The sequence below is a fragment of the Melanotaenia boesemani genome, chromosome 21 (genome assembly GCF_017639745.1).
Source record: "Melanotaenia boesemani isolate fMelBoe1 chromosome 21, fMelBoe1.pri, whole genome shotgun sequence".
Lineage (NCBI taxonomy): Eukaryota > Metazoa > Chordata > Actinopteri > Atheriniformes > Melanotaeniidae > Melanotaenia > Melanotaenia boesemani.
The window spans coordinates 12461206-12483889 of NC_055702.1; the positions used below are offsets into that span (position 1 = coordinate 12461206).

At 40.8% G+C, this 22684-nt stretch overlaps 1 protein-coding gene across 2 annotated transcripts in view; it reads right to left on the reverse strand.

The window, feature by feature from the left end:
- Positions 1–22684, reverse strand: part of LOC121632071 (adenosine kinase-like) — a 120942-nt gene that overhangs the window by 56630 nt on the left and 41628 nt on the right. For both annotated transcript variants that reach the window (XM_041973240.1, XM_041973241.1), the window contains exons 5-6: positions 16559–16731; positions 12827–12935 (exon numbers count right to left, since the gene is read on the reverse strand). In XM_041973240.1, coding sequence (XP_041829174.1) covers positions 12827–12935; positions 16559–16731 — 282 coding nt within the window. The remainder of the gene's footprint in view (positions 1–12826; positions 12936–16558; positions 16732–22684) is intronic.

Genomic DNA, 22684 nt, shown 5'->3' on the forward strand with positions numbered 1-22684 from the left:
ATATTTTCATGGGTTGTATTTAGGGTATTACAAACTGCTTACATGGCTGTTTCAGTTGGATGACTTGTTGCTTTAATTGCTTTTGCAGAGGCTGGCATTTGTTGTGCTTATCTTTTATTAATCTGAGTCAAAAATGTGTGGATGTGATCCAACCTTCCAATCTTTTTACCTCCACAGACGTATTGGCATCCAACATCATTGGTGGGATAACTAAAGCTGCTGATACAGGTACATAATAAAACCAAAGCCTGGATTTCTTTACATATTTTAACCATTTTTTCTTATATAGGTAAAGCTATAAATAGCCATAGTTTCTAGTTCTTTGAAAAGAAAAAAAAAAAAGGTGTGGAGAAGATTTCATTTTGCAGTGTATTTAGACAGGGCTGCTGTGTTCAGTTGCAGGGAGGGGGAGTCTTACAGGGGCCATTCCTCCTCATTCAGAGGCATTACCACCCCACTGTCACTGTCAGTCTGTCCCCTCACCCATCACAAGAGCCTAGAGTGGGCTCAAACCTCACAACTAAATCACATTCTGCACACAAACAGCCTAGGATGCGCAGCTTCTACTGTATCTAATCTAATTTGTCCATCTCCTATGTCTCCACACAGGCACATCAACACACGCTCACACACAAGCCATGTGAGTCTCTGGAAAGGCAAGCCAACATCTCAAGACCTCAATCATGTACATTTCCGCTCCGTGTGGTGAAACAAGAGTCAGTAATGCAAATCAGACACCAGGATTTGCCTCGATAATTGGGGTTTTATCAGCTCAACAAGAAACAGGGAGGCATTGCTGAAATGAGCATGCATTATTCCCATTAAACCCACCAAAGGGGAGTGCACTTAAAACATATCAACACTGATCCTTGGGAGGGAAAAGAAAGCAGTTTTGAGTGATAAGGTTACTAACTTGTCAGTGACGAATATATATAACACCAAGGGGAAGCAGCAATTTAGCAGAAAGAACACAGCGAATGTTCTCAGGTGGCCCTGATGGCCACTTGTCTGCCCCTCAGTGTGATAATGCCCAGGACAAAATGGCACATTGTATTAAAAATTTGACAGATTTATTATTACAGCTGTTTAACCTCTTTATAATGAAATCATGTGAGGGGTTCAAGGAGACTCGCTCGCCCTGAATCACAATCATTTCAAATTCTCACTATGTGGCTGGAGGCAGCCAGGCACATTTCCTGTTTACATCCAGTATCATTTTGAGTCAAGTGCACAGGGGGGTATTAAGAAATAATATGAATCATGCCATTTTTTCCATTTCAAGTCCTATTTAAAACACACACAATTGGATACTGTTTCCCACAGCTATTGTGCCTAAAGGAAATGACAGGGTATAAAGTTGGTATTTCACCCTCCCTTGGTTCACTTGAGCCTTTGTGGGACAAAATGTACAAAAAAATAAAAAAAAATCACACAGTTTGAATGGCAGGATAAAAATGTATCTCCATCAAAGTGAGTGTGCATAGCCACATTAACCCCACAGACTCTGTGTCAAAGACAGAGAGGGTGACATGCTGGCATATTGTGTTCCGTGTACAGTAATTGCTGCAGCTCAAAGTGCTCAGAGGTGAAATCGTGACATACAGTACGATAGTGAACGAAACATGTCATTGGGCCCACAGGGAGAGGACTGTCATTATCTACAGGACACTGATGATTGAGTAACACCCTCTCACAGCTGAAGAGGAAAAACAACCGAAAGCCTTCAGCACAATCAATACAGTCTGAGCCGTTGGAATGCAAATAGCGACTGTTCTGGCTGCATGACATGGGATGATGCACCATTACTTATTCTGGCTCCATTCAATGTCATCATTAGCCTCTACAGTGTCAGATCCGCTCAATAAAGGGCATTATTTCCAAAAGGATAAGAGCTGCATTAATCCTTTTATGCTGCTTTCAGCAGGATAGACTCTCCCATAGCTAATATTAATGTGCTAGGTGTCAAGAGTGAGATGGCTAATCCTGATAACTCAGGATGTTCAGTCAACTTTGCAGATGGCTATCTGCCCTATACTGGCTCTCCTAATAGGCACAGGAACAGGATGTGCTTTTAATGCTGCACTTCCTAAATGTCGCCTTCAAAGAAAACGATAATTTTCAACGGGGCTTTCTGAACTGAGAAGATAAGCCAGAGAACGGGGGAGGACAAAATAAAAATGATGCTCGCCTCAGAGAGGAAAAATAGCTTCCTGATATAGTCCTAGCTCTCTCTTTAAAGCTGACACCTAGAACATACAGTTTATCAATTATACATGAAGCCAGAATCCATCTTTCTGTTGGCAGCTTGTTTGGATCTGGCCCGAGCCCTCTGAGTGGTGAAATGTGTCTCGAAGCCCCCATCCCTCCTGTCGCCTTTTTTCCACTTGCAGCCTGTCCTTAAATCAATCCCTTTTTAGGCCTGAATTTATTCCTCCTGTAACAAATCTGTCTTGGCAAATGATGTCACATAAGTGGGGAGAATGACAGCCTGATGTCTATGTGGGGAACATCAACCTTGCCACAGCAGCCTCCTCCCAAGGTGAGTAATCATGCTGAGGAGCGATGCAGTGTGTGGATGCCAGCCAGAGTCCAAACAAACCCAGAGTCTGTTGCTCAAGATAAACAAACCAATTAGGGGGAAGGTATGTTATTCCTCAGTTGGTGGGATATTTGCTAGATGGAAAATAATCAATGTGTTCTTATTCCACAGGGTGAAGCTGAAAGTCCTGAGCAGAATAAAATAGAGGCAGAAAAGAAGAGTGAAATTATTTATAAGAAAAAATAAATAATGGGACTAAACTAGCTACTAGTCTTGTAATTAATCCATGCAAGCTCAGTGGAAAGAGGCAAGCACAGAGGGGAGGATTCATCATAGCTTTTTGCCCCTCGCTCCCAGGGATACATGCCCTTCTTGTGTGGATGAGTCAGCTTACATCTTCTGACAACTGCGAGCCAAGGGCTTTGTCAAAAGGAACCACAGTTATTGTTTTGATTGGTCCCTCCCCCCCATCCCCTTCTTATGTTGGGAGCGCAAAATGCTTTCAACTGTGATTGCGCCACAGCATCTGAAATAAAGCACGCACATGCAGAGCATCAAAAAGGAAGATGTCTGCTTTTTATTTACTGAAGACAATCATTTGGCACTTTGGTGCTCTCTCTGGCTTCAGACTGGAACAAGCGGCCCTATCAGTAATTGCGTGGAGTGGCCTCATTGGCCAGCCAAAGCATTAGACAACTGGGCTCGAGGTGCATGACATTCAAGCTGGCCAATAATGACAGACATGCTAATCAAAGCGTCTCTGGCCTCCCCGTGACAGTGCGTCTGGAGGACTTTGCCCAGTTGGGGTGATGTGCAGCTGCTCTGGCTGCATTTCCACTCTGCCCCCTCAGGGACTGGGCACCAGGCTAACCACTGGCACAATAATTTAAAGGCTGGAGAATTAAAAAAAAGGGGGGTGAGTAAAAGGGAGGGGGGTAATGGCGGAGGCTACCAATACCACACATGAAAAATAAATCACAGCCAGCTTGTTAGCATGGCAGAAAGAGAGGGAAAAGGAAAGAGGAAGAGAAAGAGAAAGAAAGACAGAGAGTTGAAAGGGAGATGGGGAAGAACTGGGTTAAGAGATTTGATGTGCAGTTGAAAATCTGACACTTGCCAGAGGTCTAAATGTTCCACCAGAGCAACGGCAGCCCTGCCGGCTAAGTCTCTATAAAGCCTCCAAAGCTGCTTACAATATACACTTGAGAAACAATAGATAAGGTCAGAGTAGTAGCCTATGTTTGAGTGGGACCATGTATGAAAAATGAAGACTTTCCCTCTGCATGTACTCATGCAGAAGCAAGTAAAATAGTAAATATCAGACACAAAGGAATTTGTACTATTGCTGTGTATACTAACTGTTTCCAAAAATAAAATTTGGAAAAGCAGGGAGGGAGGGAAGGGCTGTATGCAGCATCAGCTTTATAAAATTGCCAAAATGTTCTTTTGTTAAAATCCTCAGACTTTTTCCTTGGAATCTGATGAAGATTTAGAATTATACTTCACACATAGGGCCACTGAATGTAAAGAAAAAGACTGATAGTCCAGAAAAAAAGGGAAAAGTGACGAAAACAATTTGACTGGCTCTTTTCTAATATGAACAACATTAAACAACCAGAAAATCTTAGGTTCACTAATCAGTACTTTAAATATTGATTGGGTAATACAAATAATAATTAAAAAAAAAAAAAAAAAAAACAAGTATGAGGGGGATACGTGAAGGACTATGGCTCAGCCTGCAGATCTGCAGGACAGTGTCCTACCATTTGTTTGCACTGAAGAGTCCAATTCAAATGTGCATATTTTAATTCTACAATTGAGTTATATGTATATGTTTTGATAGCTGTATCTAAAACTATGTTGAGTATCCAAAAACAGCAACAGTATTGGACAACAGCTGCTTTCTTATTTATTAAAAAAGTAAGACAAATTTGACATAAGTTAAATTCATTAAAAAAATGCTGAAAACTGTGACAAATCAGTAGTTAATCCAGTTGCAATAGCAAGGGGAAAATCTCAGTTGTATCTACTTTATTCAGTTATACCCAAACTGTTTCATTAGCTCAATCTAATAGTATACCTTTGCTTAGCTAATGTTAGTCCACTTAGTATAATATGAAACCTCTTTGATGGCGCGCCTAAACAGTAGTTACTGGGTGTAATCTCTGTGTATGTGTTTAGCCGTCTCACAGTCCTTGCCAACCATGGTAAGCCACAGCAATGTCTGACAGTGGGCACATCATCTATAAATGCAGGCCTTTCTGCAGATATGGCACCCAAACCAAGAGCAATGACCAGGTTTTATCAATGTATGACAGATAATCGGTACAAGCTCAGCTATATCTGTGTCCAGCCAAGAAATAATCCTTCACATGACATCAAATTTAACTAATTGATCCTTTTTTTTAACCATTGTAAATTCATGAATGGGTAGAAGATAAACTGCAACAGAGACAAATCTGAAAATCCCACCAACTGGAGAGGAAAACAATCTACCACAGCATGAAACAGGCTGATACACTGACAAAACACCTGCTGCTTTTTCTCAGCTCAAACTAATTTAAGAAACACTCAGGTAATGAGGGTAATGAGAAATACTGTCTTCTGGTTTGATTATTAAAAATGGTATAATGTCCAGGAAATCCTGGACAGTGCATCCTCCTGGCTCAAGAGTCTGCTAGTAGTATTACAAACAAGTAAACAGAGACATGAGTATAGAATAAAAATTCAGTGATTGATTATTGCTTAAAAACATGTCTATCACAATAACTAAAATTAAGTGCAAAATGTTGTAAATCCTAAAGATTATAACTTTAAAAAGAATAAGTCATTATTCTCCTTTAAACAGGAAGAGTAAAAAATACTGGCTGTTGACAATGGACCAAGGCCAAACTGGCAGAAGGAAGGTATGCGCTGGCTTAAAACAGAGCATAAACAAATTACAAGAGAATAAAGGGAAACATGAAACCTTGCAAAACAACACCATTCTCAAAGAGCACTGTCCAGCATCAGCCATACAGAAAAGTACATCTGTGCTGGTTGTTCCTGGGCAGCTTTAACAATCTGGCAAGCTGACCCGAGTGCTTCGGATGGTTTGCGGTGAGAATATTTCAACAATATTTATTAAGTCAAAGCTTTATGCTCCAGTGTGATCATGTAATACTGTCTGACACTTAACTCTACTCACCATCTTTGCCCAGGAGACACGCTATCCTAAAGCGTCTGCAGTTCCATCATGTGAATCTTAATCAGATACTTAGCCAGTAGAGCAGGTTTTTACCCTCCCTGGTGAGAGTATCAACACATGGCTATCAGGCGCAATTCACAGCCGCAAAGTGGCTATTTATTTCCTGCCCAGCATTACTTGACAAATAATTACTCAAGCTATTCAATTAAGATGTGGAATTCACACAAATGGCCACAACATGCCAGTGTAGCAAGGAAACATTATTCAATGCTTTACAACTTGGTCTCATGAATAAAAAAGCACAGATATGCCGGGGGGCTTTGAAGCAGCGGGAGCGAGGGGACAAGGTGGTGGCAAGCAGAAATATCATTAAGTGCGAACTATTTCATCCGGCAGAAAACAGAGTTGTAGCTGGTGGAGCAGATGCACACAGTAATCTGGGGTGAAAGGACATGGTGTTTTCCCTGCTGCAGAAGAAAAACTGCTTTTACAAGGTAATGTGGGTGTAGAAGGAAAAAGACACAGCATGCTGGTAAAGCAATATGGGCTACAGCCTGGAAACCAACCAGAGTCCAAAAAATGTTCCAATTATTAATTGTAAATAAAGCCTCCCAAAATAAATCCAGCTCAGCCCTGCCAACTTTGTTCTTCCACACACTACTCTGACACAAAAAAAGAGATAAATTTATCACAAAAAAAAAGACAAATCGGAACCAAAACAGATGCTATTCAGCACGATGAGAACCTCTTTTCCACATAAACTAAATGAGCTGAACTCTGACATTATGTAAACTTTCTTTTTGTAAACAATCCCAAACATATTTGCACTTCTAAAGGTCATTGTGTTTACACTGAAGCTGAATAAATAAATGAAAGCAAAAATAAGGGAGGCTGGTATCACATATTTGTCTTTATAATGTTATATAGGCATAATTACTGTTTTGACATGTCATGTTTAAATATATTTTCCAGACAATATTTTGTAGTTTAAGCTCTTATGTATGTATCTTATGTATTTGGACATTTCTAACAATGACTTACTACAAAACCTATAAAACAGACATGAGCTATTTTCCCTTATAGTGAGCAATACATTGAGACTGTTGAATTAAAAAACTTTTAATCATCTATAAAATGGATGCAAGTTGGATCATGCTATGGATACTGGATCTTAAAGAGATATTCCTTTTGTCTTTTTAGAAGATGGTTATGAAAGTTATGGGAGGAAATGTTTTGCCATCTAAAACAGTTAAAAGAGATACTGAATGTTTTTTTCTTTTATTAAAACTGTGACAAGACTGACAACTGTCAGTTGCAGTTAAGTACTTCACACAACCCGATACTTGATGTTCTGCATTGTTTTTTGTTTTAAAGGTCCCATATTATGCAAAATTTACTTTCTAAAGGTTTTCTAACAGTCATATCTGTCCTCATACAATGTGAACGAAGTCCAAAAATGAGAAAAATCTGTCTCCTCTCACAAGGGGAAATAATCACTGCCTGTAAAGCACTTTTCAAACACAAATGAATACTTAACAGCACATACAAACATAGAATTAGCAGTAAAACGTAAAGTCTACATAAACAAGTATGTTTATGTAAATGTTTATGTATTTATTTATTAAAATAAATAAATACATTAAGTAAATATACTTTAAAATTAATCAATTCTCCCCTTTTACTTAGTTATTTTGGATTTATTTATTTTATTTATTAACTTACTTATTTAATTTTTCATTTTAAAACGTACCTGTTTATATACCTTTTTAAATTCCTCATTTATTATTGATCTATTTTAACAAAGTATATTGTTTATATGAACTCTTTAATGTATATATATATATATATTATTTGTTGCTGCTGTTTTTAGATTAATTTGATCTTAGTTTTTTGTTTTGTTTTGTTTTTTTCACTCCAGTCTTTTCCTTAACGGGGGTCCTCCACATCAGGACCTATGCCTGCTCTGGCAGCGTGGTCGTTGCCATGGTGATTGTCCTTGTCTAGGTAGTCAGGGCATTGCAGCCCTACGGTTGAGATGTGGACCTGATCTGCCTTGATATGGGTGGTTCCCAGTGTGACGACCTCTGTAGGCATGGGTGGGTGTGACTCTAGATGTGGATAGACCCCTAGGTTACTGTTACCTACTTCGTCAGTGCCAAGACATATGTTTGTTTATACTGTCAGGCAGCTTGTGATAGAGTGGGATCGAGGGGTGTGCAGTGGTGCTTTAAGTCCATTAAGTTTGTGTGTGAGGGTATGAGTAGGTGTGTGTGTGCTTAATTTTTTGTGATAAACTTGGGTGTGTGACTGGTTGTGTTTATAAGAATCTGTGGCGAGAACAAGTCCAGGAGTGATGATAAGCAAGCCTTTGAACCTTAAAATCCTGGACACGTTTGAAAAAGGAGTGGTCCAAAATCCCAGTGGAGACATGCAAGAAATAATGCTGGCAATAATACTAACTGTTGTGATTGCAAATAAAGGTTTTGTCTTAATTTGAAAGAGAAAATTTGCAAACAGGTTTGGAAAACACATTTTAAATATGACAGAAAAAGCACTTGTGTAAACGCTAGGTTTTTCTACATAGTTGTATTTGTGTTTAACAGAAATAAACCAAAGGACATTTTGCTTTGGGTAATAAGTGTAAAATTTCCACTTTTTCTGAAAACATCTAAAATCATCTTCCAATTTATACATGAAGGACTAAAACCAAATCGTGAGTATAAATAATTGTAAACAACCTAAATAAATCCCACAGTTGAGTGAAAGCCACAGGATGGCTCCACAGCCAGCGTCTTTGGCCTCTCCACCCTAATTTACCACACCCCGCCCACTCAGGCCTGCAGGGCTGTGGAGCTGGCTGAACCTGCAGTAGGGCTGGGGCCAGCCCATACAACCCACTGGCACAGGACGCCCCGCCAAGAGCCAATCACCAAGCCTGCACTCCTGACAGCTCATTATCACTCAATTAGGCAGGTGCACCTCCACGCACAGCCTTCTGACAAATACATCCCTCCCAGATGCATGTTTAACATATGAGAGAATTATATAGTGACAGCAAACACTAAACGCTTCACCCTTATCACTTGATTGCCTCAAGATTGAAATCCTATAATTGGTCCCGGCCAGTGGGAGAAAAAATAAATAAGCCAATGAATATGATGCAGTTGACTTGTAATTGAACAATTATAAATTCATATTCATAAGATGTTTGCTGGCAATTACAAAATGCCATCTGATTAGGCGCAATTTGAAATGACATTGTTCCATGCTAAAGACACTGTGGTGTCAGCCTAATAAAGAGAAGGCACATCAGAACAGTTGCCCGGCCACCGACATGACCTCTAGAGATGAGAGACATGCTGACACAGTGGCTTGGCCGGTGACAGACGGGACTTGGCATGCATTGCTCTTTGTCCCTTAAAACCTACTGCTTACACTCAGTTGCATCGAAAAAAGGGGTCGACTTTCAAATCTTAACACCAGTGGGCACAGATTGTACACATAACAAAAACACAAGCATGGCAAAAAAATAAAATAAATAAAAATGGTGATCCCCTTGAGAACAGATTCTAATCAAGATGAAATGATTTACAAATCTATTTAATAAGGCTTGCCAGAAGTCAAACTTGGCATGTAAATGCGGTGGGGATTAAATTTCATCGGCAACCAAGACTGTAACTGATCGCCTGCAGACAAAGGGGGAGCCTGCCAGTTTTTTTTTCTACCCCCTCACCACCACCACCTCCACCCTCCCTCTTTCTCTCCCATGCTTGCATTTTGCCTCGTGATCCCTCTCTGGCTATGTGGAAGGACAGGGGCAGTGCAGATTGGTGCAGTACAGAGGGGAAAGACACGAGAGGGAGAGTTAGGAAGGAGAGATGGGAGAACAGAAGTGAAATGGAGAATAAAAAGAGAGGAACACAGAAAAGAGAAAGAAGCTCAAGGTCAACATGAGGACAGTGTGGTCCTGAGTTGGACAGAGATGCAGCCGCAGCCACCTCTGTGCTAATCAGCCCTTCAGCTGGCTGATGAGGTGTCAGATGTGTGTGTGTGTGTGAGAGGAAAACCTTTCCTTTTGCTTTTTTGGCTGCAAACTGAAGGGGGCTGGTAGGGTGGAGTAACAATGTGTGTGTGTGTGTGTCACTCTGGGGTGTAAGCAGGCTGGCGTTCTGCTTGTGGTGCCAGTGCTGCGCTTTTTTTCTGCTTTTGCCTTCCTTTTTGCCTCTTTTTTCCTTGCATATTATGCTACAGTGACTGAAGCTGAACTCAGCTTTTCCCTGCAGTGAGGGCAAGAATACAACTGCCAATTAATGCTATATACAGTGTGCCAGTGTTAACAGTGTGAGGCATATCGGTTCAACTTGCTGTGCTGTTTAAAAACATGAAATAAAAAAAGGTGGGCTAGCTCGTTTTCCTCGGGCGTGGCTAACCTCTTGCAAGCTAACAGGGATTGTGCTCTTAGCACAGGGTGCAAATAAACAGCTGTGATCCAATTTGTGACCTAACAGCTCTGTAGCTTGAGTCTCATTGGGTGAATTTTGTGTACCAAGCCAGTTGGCAGAGGCGAGTGTCTCCTCCGTCTATCCTTGGGTTATTTCTGACCATCTGTGCCCAGTCATTAACAGGCCTTTTCACAGTCAATTGTCTTGTTCTTCTCCTCTCTTCTCAATTTCTGTTAGTTACACTGTGTATGACCATGAGATGGACCAAGTACCTATTTTTTTTCCCCCTGTCCCTCCTGAATATAAATGGCATAAGTTAGTAGAGTCAATTTTATTAGCAGAGGCCAAGGAGAGTTATGGAGACATAGGTTAATTCAAAGTGGCATCATGGAGGATGCATCAAGCAGTGGAGATCAAATTACAGGGCAAAGCGCTCAGTGGTAAGAAAAACAAGCCAGTGGTATGCTGCAGAATGTGTGCATGCATGCTGTGTGTTTAACTGCAAATGTATGTGTGTCTGAGAGACTAGAGAGGGAGAAAAGGGAGAGAGGCAAAGAAGACAGCAAAAAGAGAGAATAAGGAGGAGGAAGAGGAGGATGAGGAGGACGGGGGGTGACCGTAGAAGGCCAAAAGGAGGCGGGGGACAGAAAGGAAAAGGGAGAGGAGGCTAACTGGGCCAACATGGCCAACATCACCCCAACCAATTACAGTCACTCATTCTCCCTTTGCACAATACATCACCCTCCATTTCTGATGTTTACAATCGTTGGGCTAAGAAATAACTGTAAACATGACTGTAGCAGCGATGGCATTCAACGACAACCAAAAAATAAAAAGAAAATATAGAGAGAGATGTGTCTGAAATGCATTTAGCCATTCCTTCTTCCCCCTCTCGCCTTTGTTATTGGTCTTTGTGCAACGATTTGCCTAAGGACCCAGATTTCCTAGCAACAGCCTGCCACCAAACATTTGGCAGGAGTTCAACATTCTCTCTCTTTGTGAGAAATGGCAGTGCTGCCGCCCTGCTCTGCGTCTGCCACCAGCCCTGCTGCTGCTGTTGCTGCTGCTGCTGCTACTGCTGCTGGATGAGCCAGACTGGCTGCTAGCCTCCTCTAATAATTCTGTTTTCATCCAATCACACTGCATCCTAGCAGGCACCTTGAGAGTCTCTGCCAGGAATCATCAATCACCTCTTTAACACACATGCTCTGACAAACACATGTGTGAGCAAATAACATGCGAAGATACACACGTGCACTTTCTGGTAATTAAATTTACAAATCAGAGTGTACATGGCTGCTTAATGCACACAGCAGCATTTTAATAAAAATCAACAAAGCACATTAATACATGGGAAAGGTTAGTGTACTGAGAGTAAAAAATGTATAATCTGGCTGTAAATTAGTTAAATACATCTAAGTGCTCTTGACAAGGTTAATGGAGAGAGGAGGCCTTAGTGTATGCCAGTCTAGACACACCATATAGTATTAAGTGGGAATATCTGTGGCAGTGTATCCAGCTAAGTACTTTGGAAGTGGATGAGGATGGGACTCTAATAAAGCGAATGATCCCACTGTTTTGACAAAGAGGCCCAGGAGGGACGGTGAACACTGCGTTTTAGATTCCAAGCACTGACAAACACCCATTTCTGGCCCTTCTATCCCCCCTCAAATCCCACGGAAGCTTTTCCCTGTGCACAAGACTGTCGGATGTGGGCAAAACCCAACTGCCAATTTGCAGAGGATGTGCCATGTTTGCTAATGCGAAGCAGAGGCTAAAAATGAGACCACACAAACTCAGGAGGATGGACTGAGTGATCTGCTTTCTGGCACAAGCACAAACAGCATTTCTTTCCTTTTTTTTTTTTTTTTTCTTTGGTTGGTGTTTGTTTCTGCGACTGGGCGGCTAATTATGAAACCTCAGTCATAACTGCACAACAGTACGCTCATGTTTAGAGGGCTTGTAGGCATCAGAGGGAGCACTGGGAATTTCACTAGGGACAGTATGCCAGGGAGTGTGTTGATGGCTGGGCTGTAATGCTGATTTATACCGATAATGAACTGCTTAAAGAGGAGGAATGCAGCACAATTTCAGGGCTATCATCTTGACTTGACATGAGAGAAAAAGTTGATCTGCTGGAATTTAGCATAATCCCAAACGGTGAAACATGAGCATAGCAAGCCACCCTACTCCAGAAGCTGCAAGTGAAGACATTACCTCAGTGGTGCAGCTCAAGCGTGTGTGAATGTCTAAGCACACATCTGTCCTCCTCAATCTGTGCATGTGTTTTGTCTGTAAGGGGAAGATTGTGTAGGAGGGGGGTAAAGCCGAATGAACTAGCATAATCGATTTTCACACTTTGGCAGCACCTGTTGGCTTGCCTCCATGTTAAAAGAAATGAATGAATGCATTACATGTAGAACAATTTCACACTGTGCTGCAGCTTCATGCACAAAGACTAGGGGAACATTAGAAAAATGGAGCTGTATTGTCTCAATAGGTAACACAGCTCATTTCACTTGACAAAGGATGAATGGATATATTGACAATGCAGAAGGCATGCTGTGGCATTTCCTGAATAAAGCCTCTTAACATTTTGTCCTCTTCTGGCAATAGAGTTGGGGAACAGTCATTCTAAATGTACAGGGTCTCACTTACCGCAATATAATAGACCTTGGCTTTCTCCACCAGCTCCCAGTTGCTGTCCAAGTCCAGGTGTTTTTCCTTTTTGTAGCAGTTTGCCGCTGCCAGGTTAGCAACAAGGGACCTGCCGAGACAGACCCCATAAATCTTCTGCCTCGCTTATCATCCATCTTAATTTTGTCTCAAAAACATTCTTTAAAAAAAAAAAAAAAAAAAAAAAAAAAGCAAAGGGCCCAGGCTTTCCTTTGTTCTTTCGTGATATAACGGGATAATAATAGTTTCTTTCAGATTGTCTGAACCAAGATGAACTAAAGTTTCTGGATGTCTTTATTTCCCCTTCTTTTTAAAAAATAGGTTATCTTAAAACAACAGTGAGGGAGATTAAAATAAGCTGAGAGATGTTTAAGATCAACCGCCGAAAATGCCACCTCCAAATTATTCACATTATTATATCCCCTGGAAGAAGTGGCTCGTAGTTAATGAGGGTGGGAAAACAACAGAAATGCACTACCAAATGACCACTTTAGTTGTGAGTGGTGGGAGATGGAAAGTGAAGCAGGTGGCATTATCTTAACATAGCTCATTAGCCCGTCCTCATGTTCTTTCTCTGTATGAGCGCCCATCAACATGAGAGCAACCATCATAGCTACTTAGGGGAAAACTGTTAAGCAACCATATGACAAGAGGGTGTTGCAACAGGAAGGGGTCTGTTCTCACATGGCAAGAAAAAGCTGCTCACCATGGTTAGTGTCAGAGAGGAGCAGCAGTGTGCTAAGTTGATCAGAGTGTGATGACGAAGGCTACGATATGACAGCAGGATACAGTCTGCATTTGACCTGAGCTGCAGTAATGGACTCAAAGGTTGGAACAAATATGACAGGAAAAAGGAGCGTCATTATTGAGGGAGTCCGACAGACGTGAGTGCAGCAGACAAGCAGATCTGATGATATGATACATTTAAGAGGTAAAAGTGATGCGCCACTGTAAGCTGCTCTAGAGAAAAAGTTCCAAGAATCTGACGTCTGACATCGTCTACAAGATATTTCAGTTTCAAGTATAGAAGCTGAATTTTAGCTTTCAAATCATCCTCATCTCATCCTTAAAATTGGAAATTAGTGGAAGTAATTAGATCCATTATGCAAAAGTACAATTCTGTATAATCAGAATACAGACTCATTAAGGAAAATCCCACTGTTTTTACCATCAGATTATTAAAACTCAGTTAACTCCTGATGTGAAGGAATAATTTTAATGTTTGATTGAAGCAGAACTTAGTTTGAACCATTTTATATTAATGTTTGTAGTTGATAGGATAAATCTGCTGATCGTTGTCTTAATAAAAAGAGTTTGTTGGCTTGTGAAAATGGTGAGAAATGCCCACAGTTACAAAGAGCCCTTTTTATAATGTTTGTTTAGTTCAACAAATCATTAAAAAAAAAACTAAAAAACTAAATAACTGGCAGGTGATTGATCAACCATTATAACTCTTTAACATTTTTATACATCATCTTACATGCTTTTTGTTCAGGTTTATGCACAAACATTCTAGTTTGCATAGTTACAACAAATAATTTGAAAGAAAAATATAAAAAAATAAAAGGTATAATACCATGCTCTGCTACCAGTTTTTCCCTTAGGTTTGCAGCTTTGATGGGGCAGAGTTTCCTACATCATAATTAGTCTGTTTTGACTAATCAGAGTGAGTTTTATACATGTAACTTTTATATAGGCTTAATAAAAAGGGCATGCAAATCTCTGCAGCCTTAAAATCTGTACTATTAAATCATGAATTGACTAAGAAATGTGATGCTGTAAGAGGTAGCAACTGTTAGCAGTTGTTAAATCACGTCAAATTTTTAAACCTCATTGTGGGATAATTTTCCAATAATGAGTAAAATACTGTTTCAAAAAACACTCAAAATCTACAAGGATACTTGGTCAATTTTAAGCACAATGGTGAGTAGATGCTGATTGTTTAGTTGTGTGATGTTATATCCCTGATATAATGGTTGGGGAAACTTTGGAAATGTAGCAAAAGTAGAATAAGTACAAGTAATTTGTAAGTACATTACTAAGCAAATTTGTACTTAAAGACACAAATACTATATGTCATTAAAGGTGAGCTAAAGAAGTCTGAACGAATGAGGCCAAAAATCAAATATAAAACCTCACATGGAAACTCTCTGTAACTGGTAGGACTCCCCATCTTGAAAAATTCTGGGTAATAATGTCTTCATTCTCAACTCTTTCTTTGATCAAAGCTTTTTAGGTAAATAATATGGTTTAATCAGAGGAGGAAGAGCTGAGCGTTCCCCTGCTGTAGATTGAACGGCTGAGACTCACATGCACTAATATGCCTGCAAAGCCGGATCAGCTGCCACAACACTGAAGCTTGGATTTCAACAATTAGTGGGTGTACACATCATTTCACCATAATATGTTTACATAATAGCTTGTTTGCTACTATAATTGTGTTTAAATATTGTGTATTTGTCCCTTAACTACTTAGTTAGATAGCATCATTTAAAAGTCGAATCACTAATCATTATTCTCTGTAATGAAACTTCCTTTTAACTATGGTGAAGATTACTTGATTTTGCAGCTGAGTATTTTTAATTAGCACAGAAAGCTCATTTGGTTTATGAACCCTGTTAGCATTTCTAACTGATATACTAGGAATTACAAATGTTTCCGATTAGGAGAAAGAAAGTTTTAAAAGATAACTTAGCACTACTAAATAAAAATGCTTATAATGTCTTTTGATCTACCTGAAAGTTACTGAAGCAAAATTATTATACAGATGTTTTATATATCTTAAATTGCTGCAATCATAGAAATTCTGAGATTCTCAAAGTGAATCAACTTTTTTCTTAATGGCTAAAATTTGATTATTTAGCATGTACTGTAACTCAAATTCTCAGAATTCAGAAGTGGGAGGCAGACTTATTTTCTCTCCCTTTGAAGACTTGCACTAATCAAAGCCTGGGGGCTGTGGCATGTTAGCTCCCAATCCTTCAAAGCCATCACCCTTCCAATCTGGCCCTGCTGGCGACCTTTCCTCTGGCCTCCTGAGCTGTCTGTTAAACACCTGTAAGAAATATTACAAAGTTCGTCTCCCTGAGCATGGCACATGACCTTTTCAGGTGTCAGAACCCACATCAAACAAGCCCACTAAGACCATTCACTATGGCTGGCTCCCAGGGCAGTCAGGGTCCAGCCGCTGACTGACTGACAACTAAAGTAGCGGCAGATAAAGGGCTGCAGAGGAGAGGAGTGTTTAGAGAAGAGGGTTATTGATCGACACCTGGCCTGTCATGAACTGCAGCCCTTACTGTTGGTGATATTTGTGTGTGTGTGTATATCACTGTGCGGTTTGACCTCTGCTGGCTCAGACGTGCTGATGATGATGCTAGAGACAGTCGCCATAGACGCTAAAGCCCCCTTTTACAGCCGAAAAGGCTGACAGGTGAAAACTGGGATAGCCCAGGCATCCCTAATACACTGCTACTGTCAGCCTATAGATGGATGACAACCTACTGGGGCAGCAGAGACTGAGTGGGGACCTAAAAAACAAGCTCAAGCTGTTCTTTTTTCTTTTGATGTGTGAGCTTGGCAATGATTCCCTGTTATGACTTCCAGCCCAGAGAAGTCAACTGCCTAAGGAGGAAAAAAATTAACCAATATGACTCTTTCAAATCTGCGATAAAGGGTTGTTTGTTGGTTAAGGGTGACTGAAAAGTTGCTAACCTATTGTCTCCAGTGATACAGGCCGCACAAGTACCAGTCGGTTCCTCGTTTTGCTCATAGTAATGGGCATCGACATGGGCTTCTTCAGCCTTCTTCTTCAGGATCTCGCCGAAATGGTCTCTCCCAATGCACCCGAAAAAGGTAGCCACCTTGTACGGCTTCTGGATCATCCACTAGGAGAGAGAAAATAAAAACAGTTACAGGAAGCTCAGTTTACAAATAAAAGTCTGTTTGAAGGGTCAAGTTCAGAGAAGGCAGATGGCATACAAACTGTAGCTTCACAGCAAACATACTGCTTGTAATATATGAGGGCTGAAAGCTGTCGTAAACAACTTAAGACCAATTCCACTGCACACAGAGAGACTATTCTCATCCAAGCTCTCTTCCTTCTTGCCTGTGAGCTAAAAACAGTTTCATCTCCTTATTTACACAAACCCCATAATTCAAGGCTTCATCCTTCTTATGCAAACACAGAGTCAGTGAGAGTACATTCCCGCTACCACAGGACACTCCCCCAACTGCTTGTTGGCCATTTTTTGGTTTTGACAGTCTTGATGTACTCAGTGACTTTTACCTGACGAGGAGGGAGGGAGAGAGCTGCTCAAATTCTACAGTGCTCAGGTTTAACCTCCAAAGATTTATTGACGTACAGTACGTGCTGCTGTTTGCTCATTTTATTGCAGCCTCCTGTTTTGTTGCTGACGGAGGGCCCCCTGTGAATGAGATGTTGCTGCTTTTGGGGATGACCTGTATATGTGTGAAATTAATCATTTCACACGACCAAATAGCTTCTCGGTGGTGGAAGAAAACTGCGTTTTCATCATCTGTCCTCAGATGCTGTCCCATGTTATTTGCCTCCTCCACCTGGTCTCCAGGTAACCAGTTCAAAAGAAAAAATAATAATTAAATAGAAAAGTAAAACTGTCCAATAAGAGATTTATTACCTAGAGAAGGCTCACATGCATTTCCAGACAAAAAATGTAGTTTGTTTTATTATTTTTTGCCTCAAAATGCTTCAAATGGAGCTCATTTCTACATGTGAACTTGAATATTTTATTTTTTTTATTTCTAAATATATATGCTTGTTTTGTCACAAAAATGCCAGAAAACAATTTAGAAGGCTCATGTTTACCAATACTTCTATTAGTATTTGGTAACTTACAGTAACTGTTGTAGTCTTAAGGAAATATTTCACTCATTCTCCCTAACTTCATATTTTCAGCTTGTCAAACTGTCTTCCTTTGCAATATTTGCCTCTTATAAGGCACCAGATGCTTTCAGTGGTGAAATATCTGGGTTGCATGCAGGCCTGTTAACACCAAGACTCATTTCCTACATGCAGTTGCAGATTTGTGGTTTGACATTGTTTCTCTGAAATAAACAAAGGGGTCCCTAAAAATAACCTGCCCTGATGCATCATATGTTGCTCCACAACGTATAGGTCATTCAGCAATAACAAGTGCAAATAACTCATGCCATGTGCACTTGCTGTGTACACTCATCATCACAGATAATGTCTTATAAATGATAGGCTGATAATCTTTTTTAAAAAGTACAGGAAAGACAGTTACAAAAATAAATTTTATGTTCTTGATCATTTTCTACTTTACCTCAGTCCAATGTAAATAAGCTCAGCCCCATTAAATGAAGTAGTATTTCTGGATCTTTTTCTGTGCATGCTTGAGTTTTAACTTTAACTAAATTTGTGGATCCTGCAGCTAGCTGTGTTCACTTGCTGTGATTCCCACAACACAATTATCTGTTTTTAATGCAGTGCAATCTGAGGGCCTGAAGATCAAAGTCGTTCAAAAATCATTTTCAGCCTTGTCTTGCATATCTTTAATACCATAATCATCAGTGGTTTGCAAACTTCCAAACCCCAGTCGTTGAATAAAAACAACAAAAAAAGAAAAGAGCGATTCCCTCTTGCTGAAGCTAAACCTGTGCAGACATGTAAGTACATAAGAATAGTTTTTTTTAACCCCTTTTCATTACAAAACACTAATTTTATCCTTGAGTTTGTATACTTCTGAACAGGGATGAGATTAACAGGCTTTTGATACTATCGCTGCAAGAGTTTTTCAATTTTCAAGAGGCACGTAGTGCTGAATTTATCTATCTTTATATAACATGTTGAATATAAAGATCGTCCTTGTAGTGGATGGTGCTCTTCCTTGCGTCTGATTGTTGGTTTCATTACAGATCATAAAACAAAGTATGTTTTTTTTAATTAAAAAATGTTATCAGTCAGCTATTTGTACAAAGTTAGATGCCTCTTTCATTATTACTTATTATATTCTGCAGTTCCATAAAGTACACTTGTCCAGTCACCAGCCAACGTGCTTCTGTTTGTATGAGCAGGATTTGGTCGTCATACAGGCTTTCGATAGTCCAGTAAATGTTTTATAAAGACGTAAGTGAATATTTACCATCTAAAACAATTCAAACCTCAAACATTTCATAGTGGTTTTAGCAAACTCTACAATGTGACTTCTAGTGCCGTTTTAGAATCAGTTATTTACTTTATATTTTCTCAACTGAAGAATGTCAGTTCTCGTCTATTTAAACTGCTTTAAAATGTTATATTTAAGATGTTTGAGATGGCAAAAGAACTTGATTCTCTTGTGGCTGTTGGCTTGACTCGTCCATGAGAAATCCTTTCTGTGCTCTAAGTTCTGCCTTCTGCAGGACGGACACTGAACACACCAAAGTCATTTGCATTACCCTACTTCAAAATAAAATAACACTTTGACTTCTAAAGCCTCTCTGAGAAGCACTTTTTAAAATCAATCATGTCAATGACTTGGAGCGAAGAAACATATTTGGCTACGAGAGCTTTTTTTATGGATTGTGTTGCTGCTTAGTATTAAATTGAAAATGAGCATATATTTATTATATTACAAATTTATATTTTTTCAGAATTATACTATTTCCTAGTTTTAACATTTGATATGAAGTCTTTTATTTTTCAATTAAATATGGAGTTTAAATGGTTTTCCCAGCATCTAAACTTTGTGGAAACAGGGTTGTATTAACTTTTGTTTTCAGTGGAAAAAGCCTCCGTTATAATTTCCCTGTTGTGACATTATTATTATCACGGTGGCTGTAAAATGAGCAGAGGTAATGTCGCATATGCCTGCAGTGGCTCGGTCCATGAGCAGCCCTACCACGTGTCATCTTGAGTCATGATTCAGTCATTCAACCATGGCTCCAACTCCCCACCTGGTTAAAAATACACAGACTCACAAACATGTACACACATATATGCACAAATCCAAGCTCGTCTTCCCTAACCTCTTGCTGCAGGCACCTCACACTTATCAAGGTCACTGGCTTGGGTACACGTCAAGTCCAATCAGATTTTCCCTTCACAGTGATGAGCTCCAAATCCAAGGTTAGGAGCTGCGGGCTGTAAATAATGACAGCGCGGCCCCTCCATTTGAGGCCTCTCAGGTGGGAATAGAGAGGGCCACTCAGGGGCCTCGGTCACTCTCTGATGACAGCATGGTGAATCACAGCAACCACCGACCTCACAGCCACTCTCCCCCGCCCCCTTTCCCCACACCTCCATCTGAACTCCCCTTCCTCCTCCACCTTCTTTCTCTCTCTCTGACAAGCGGCTGTACTCTCACTGCCAGCTCAGCTTGTCATTTTACAGGGTCATTACCAGACACACATACACACTCACATGTGAGCACACAGTGCACCCACGCAGGGAAATGGCTGACAGACACACATATATACACACATACAGAGAAATCCTCTCTAGCATTAAAAAAAGAAAGAAAAAAGCCACCCCTGCTTTTGCCAGAAGCTGCTCTCCTCCAATAAACACAAAGCAGCAATAGATAAGAAGAAAATGTCTTCATTAGTAGCATGTAAAAAAATGTATCTCACACTTTTTTCTCCTTCCTCTGTGGCACACAGGAGTTACATCAATTCATTTCCATCCCTGGCACCCTGCAGACAATCCCTCTCCATTCTCAGATTATGTGAGATAATACCTCCATTATGATAAAAGAGCTATTCGTGGGGTCACCGAGAGGTCAACCAACCCTGTGCCGAGTATTCATGCTTAGTCATATCCCAATTATATTGCAGTGGCAGCAGCAGAAATTGGCAAATGTACATCAAGGCGCTTCATTACTGAGGGCCGCTCCAGTGAAATTAAGCAGCAGATGAGACAGAGTGAGATTTGCCCCCAGGCGGCATGTTAGAGAGAGGGAGAGGAGGATGGGAAGAAAGAGCGAAGCTGGAGTAACAAATTTTTGTTAAGGTGCTTGGAGCTTGTATCTTCCACAGCAGCTCATGTTATATTTACTTAACTAGGGAGAACGCTGGTCCCCAAAGATTAATAAGTTCCCCCGGTACGCCATAGCAGCATATCTCTGAGTACATTTAGATACAGAAGTGAAACCTAATACAAACAAGAGAAAAAAATAATACCAGAAAAGCTAAGAGTATGATGCTGCACAGACTCGCTTGCTACAGGCAAAGTGATGATAAGTATACATTAAGTTAAGTGGAGAATAAGTCTGGCGTCGCTCTCTGTTTGGCTTCGATTTAACCAGATGCTCCCCCCACAACGCGGCCACCCAAAACTGGCCCCCAGATAGCTATTAATTATGACATCTCATAGTTGCAAGGAGCCCCACTTGGGGACCTGACCCAGACCTGCTCCTCAACATCCAACAGCTGCCACTCTTCACTACGGAGGCAGCCGCTTCGCGTGGCAGCTTCCAGGAGGGCAATTACACAGCTCAGATGAGATGAGGCAGCTGAATGTTTGGGACTGGAGTGCTCAGACTGCCATTAGCACCATAAGCTATTACATTCCCTTCACTCCTTTTTTTTTTTAGCTTCTCTTCCCTCCTCCCTTACTCTCCCTCACTTGCTGCTGTATATTGATGAAGTGGTAATGGGACCTCTAGTTAGATATTCCTCCTGTAAAAACATTGTCTTGTTTCTAGTCTCCCTCAGGGGTCAATGTATTTTCTCAGAGTTGCTGGGAATCATTTCTGCTCTATTAATGATGCAATTCCAATGCAATTCAGATCTACTGAAGACGCAACACAGTGGGTATTCGCAGCAAGTTGATAGATGATGCTGTGTGTTATCCTGCAGCTTGAAAACAAAGCGGCGCCTTCTGCACATCACAGGGAAGCTAGTTGGCCGTCACTCCTTTTCACCTTCTCACACAGCTCAAATCACCCTTAAAAGTCTCCATTTTTCCAGCCTCACCTCCCTAGCTGCTTCCTCTTGAGAGGAACTGCCTGTGCCTAATGATAGTCACATTAATTATAGGCTTATCAACCTCAGCTAAAATTCAATAGGGCTATTTATAGAGGCCTAAAATAGGAGAGGGTGAGGGTGCTGAATGCTAGGGTGGCCTGCAGCAGCCTCCTTTGGTTCACATGCTCTCTTTCAGAGTCAGCTGCAGGGGCTGAAATCAGAGTTTCTTTTCACTGTGCAGTTAAAACAACCAGAAAACATCTGTCCATCAGGAGTTGTCATTGCAAGCGCTTTTATATAAAACACTGGTGGAGCAGAGGGCCCTCACCAAGAGCACTGACATTGATGAGGTCTGGCAGCTTCCATTAAATCACTCTTTCCTGTAAAGTGCCTGGCATCACAGCAACCAGCCAAGGATTTTTCACTCAATCAGGTAACACACAAGGCACCCCCCCCACACCCCTCACACCTCTCTGTCCTCTCAGAGTCTGGAGCCTTGTGGTCAATAACTCCAATCAGTTCAATTTCATGCACAGTTAGTCATGTTGGGGTGCTAAGGCGCAGCTCGCGTTGAGGTTGCATATGTTGTTGTTGCTGTTGTTATTTGTATTTAATTTTTTTTCTCCTCCCTCAGAGGGTTGATAAGTGGGGTGGAGACCTGGTGGAGACCTGTGTAAAAGTAGAGAATAGCCAGGGTAAGCGTGGTTGTTCTAACTCTGCCTGAACACAGCAGGCTCCTTGCCAAACCATTAAAAGTCTCTGTGCTCCACTTTAGTGACACAGCTAAAAGAATAGAGAGCGGGCAGGAGGGAGAGGTGTAAATGATCAACACGTTAATGAGCTGATTATCAGTCAAAGGCATGGATAAGCTCTCTCTCCAGTAATTTCCTTTCA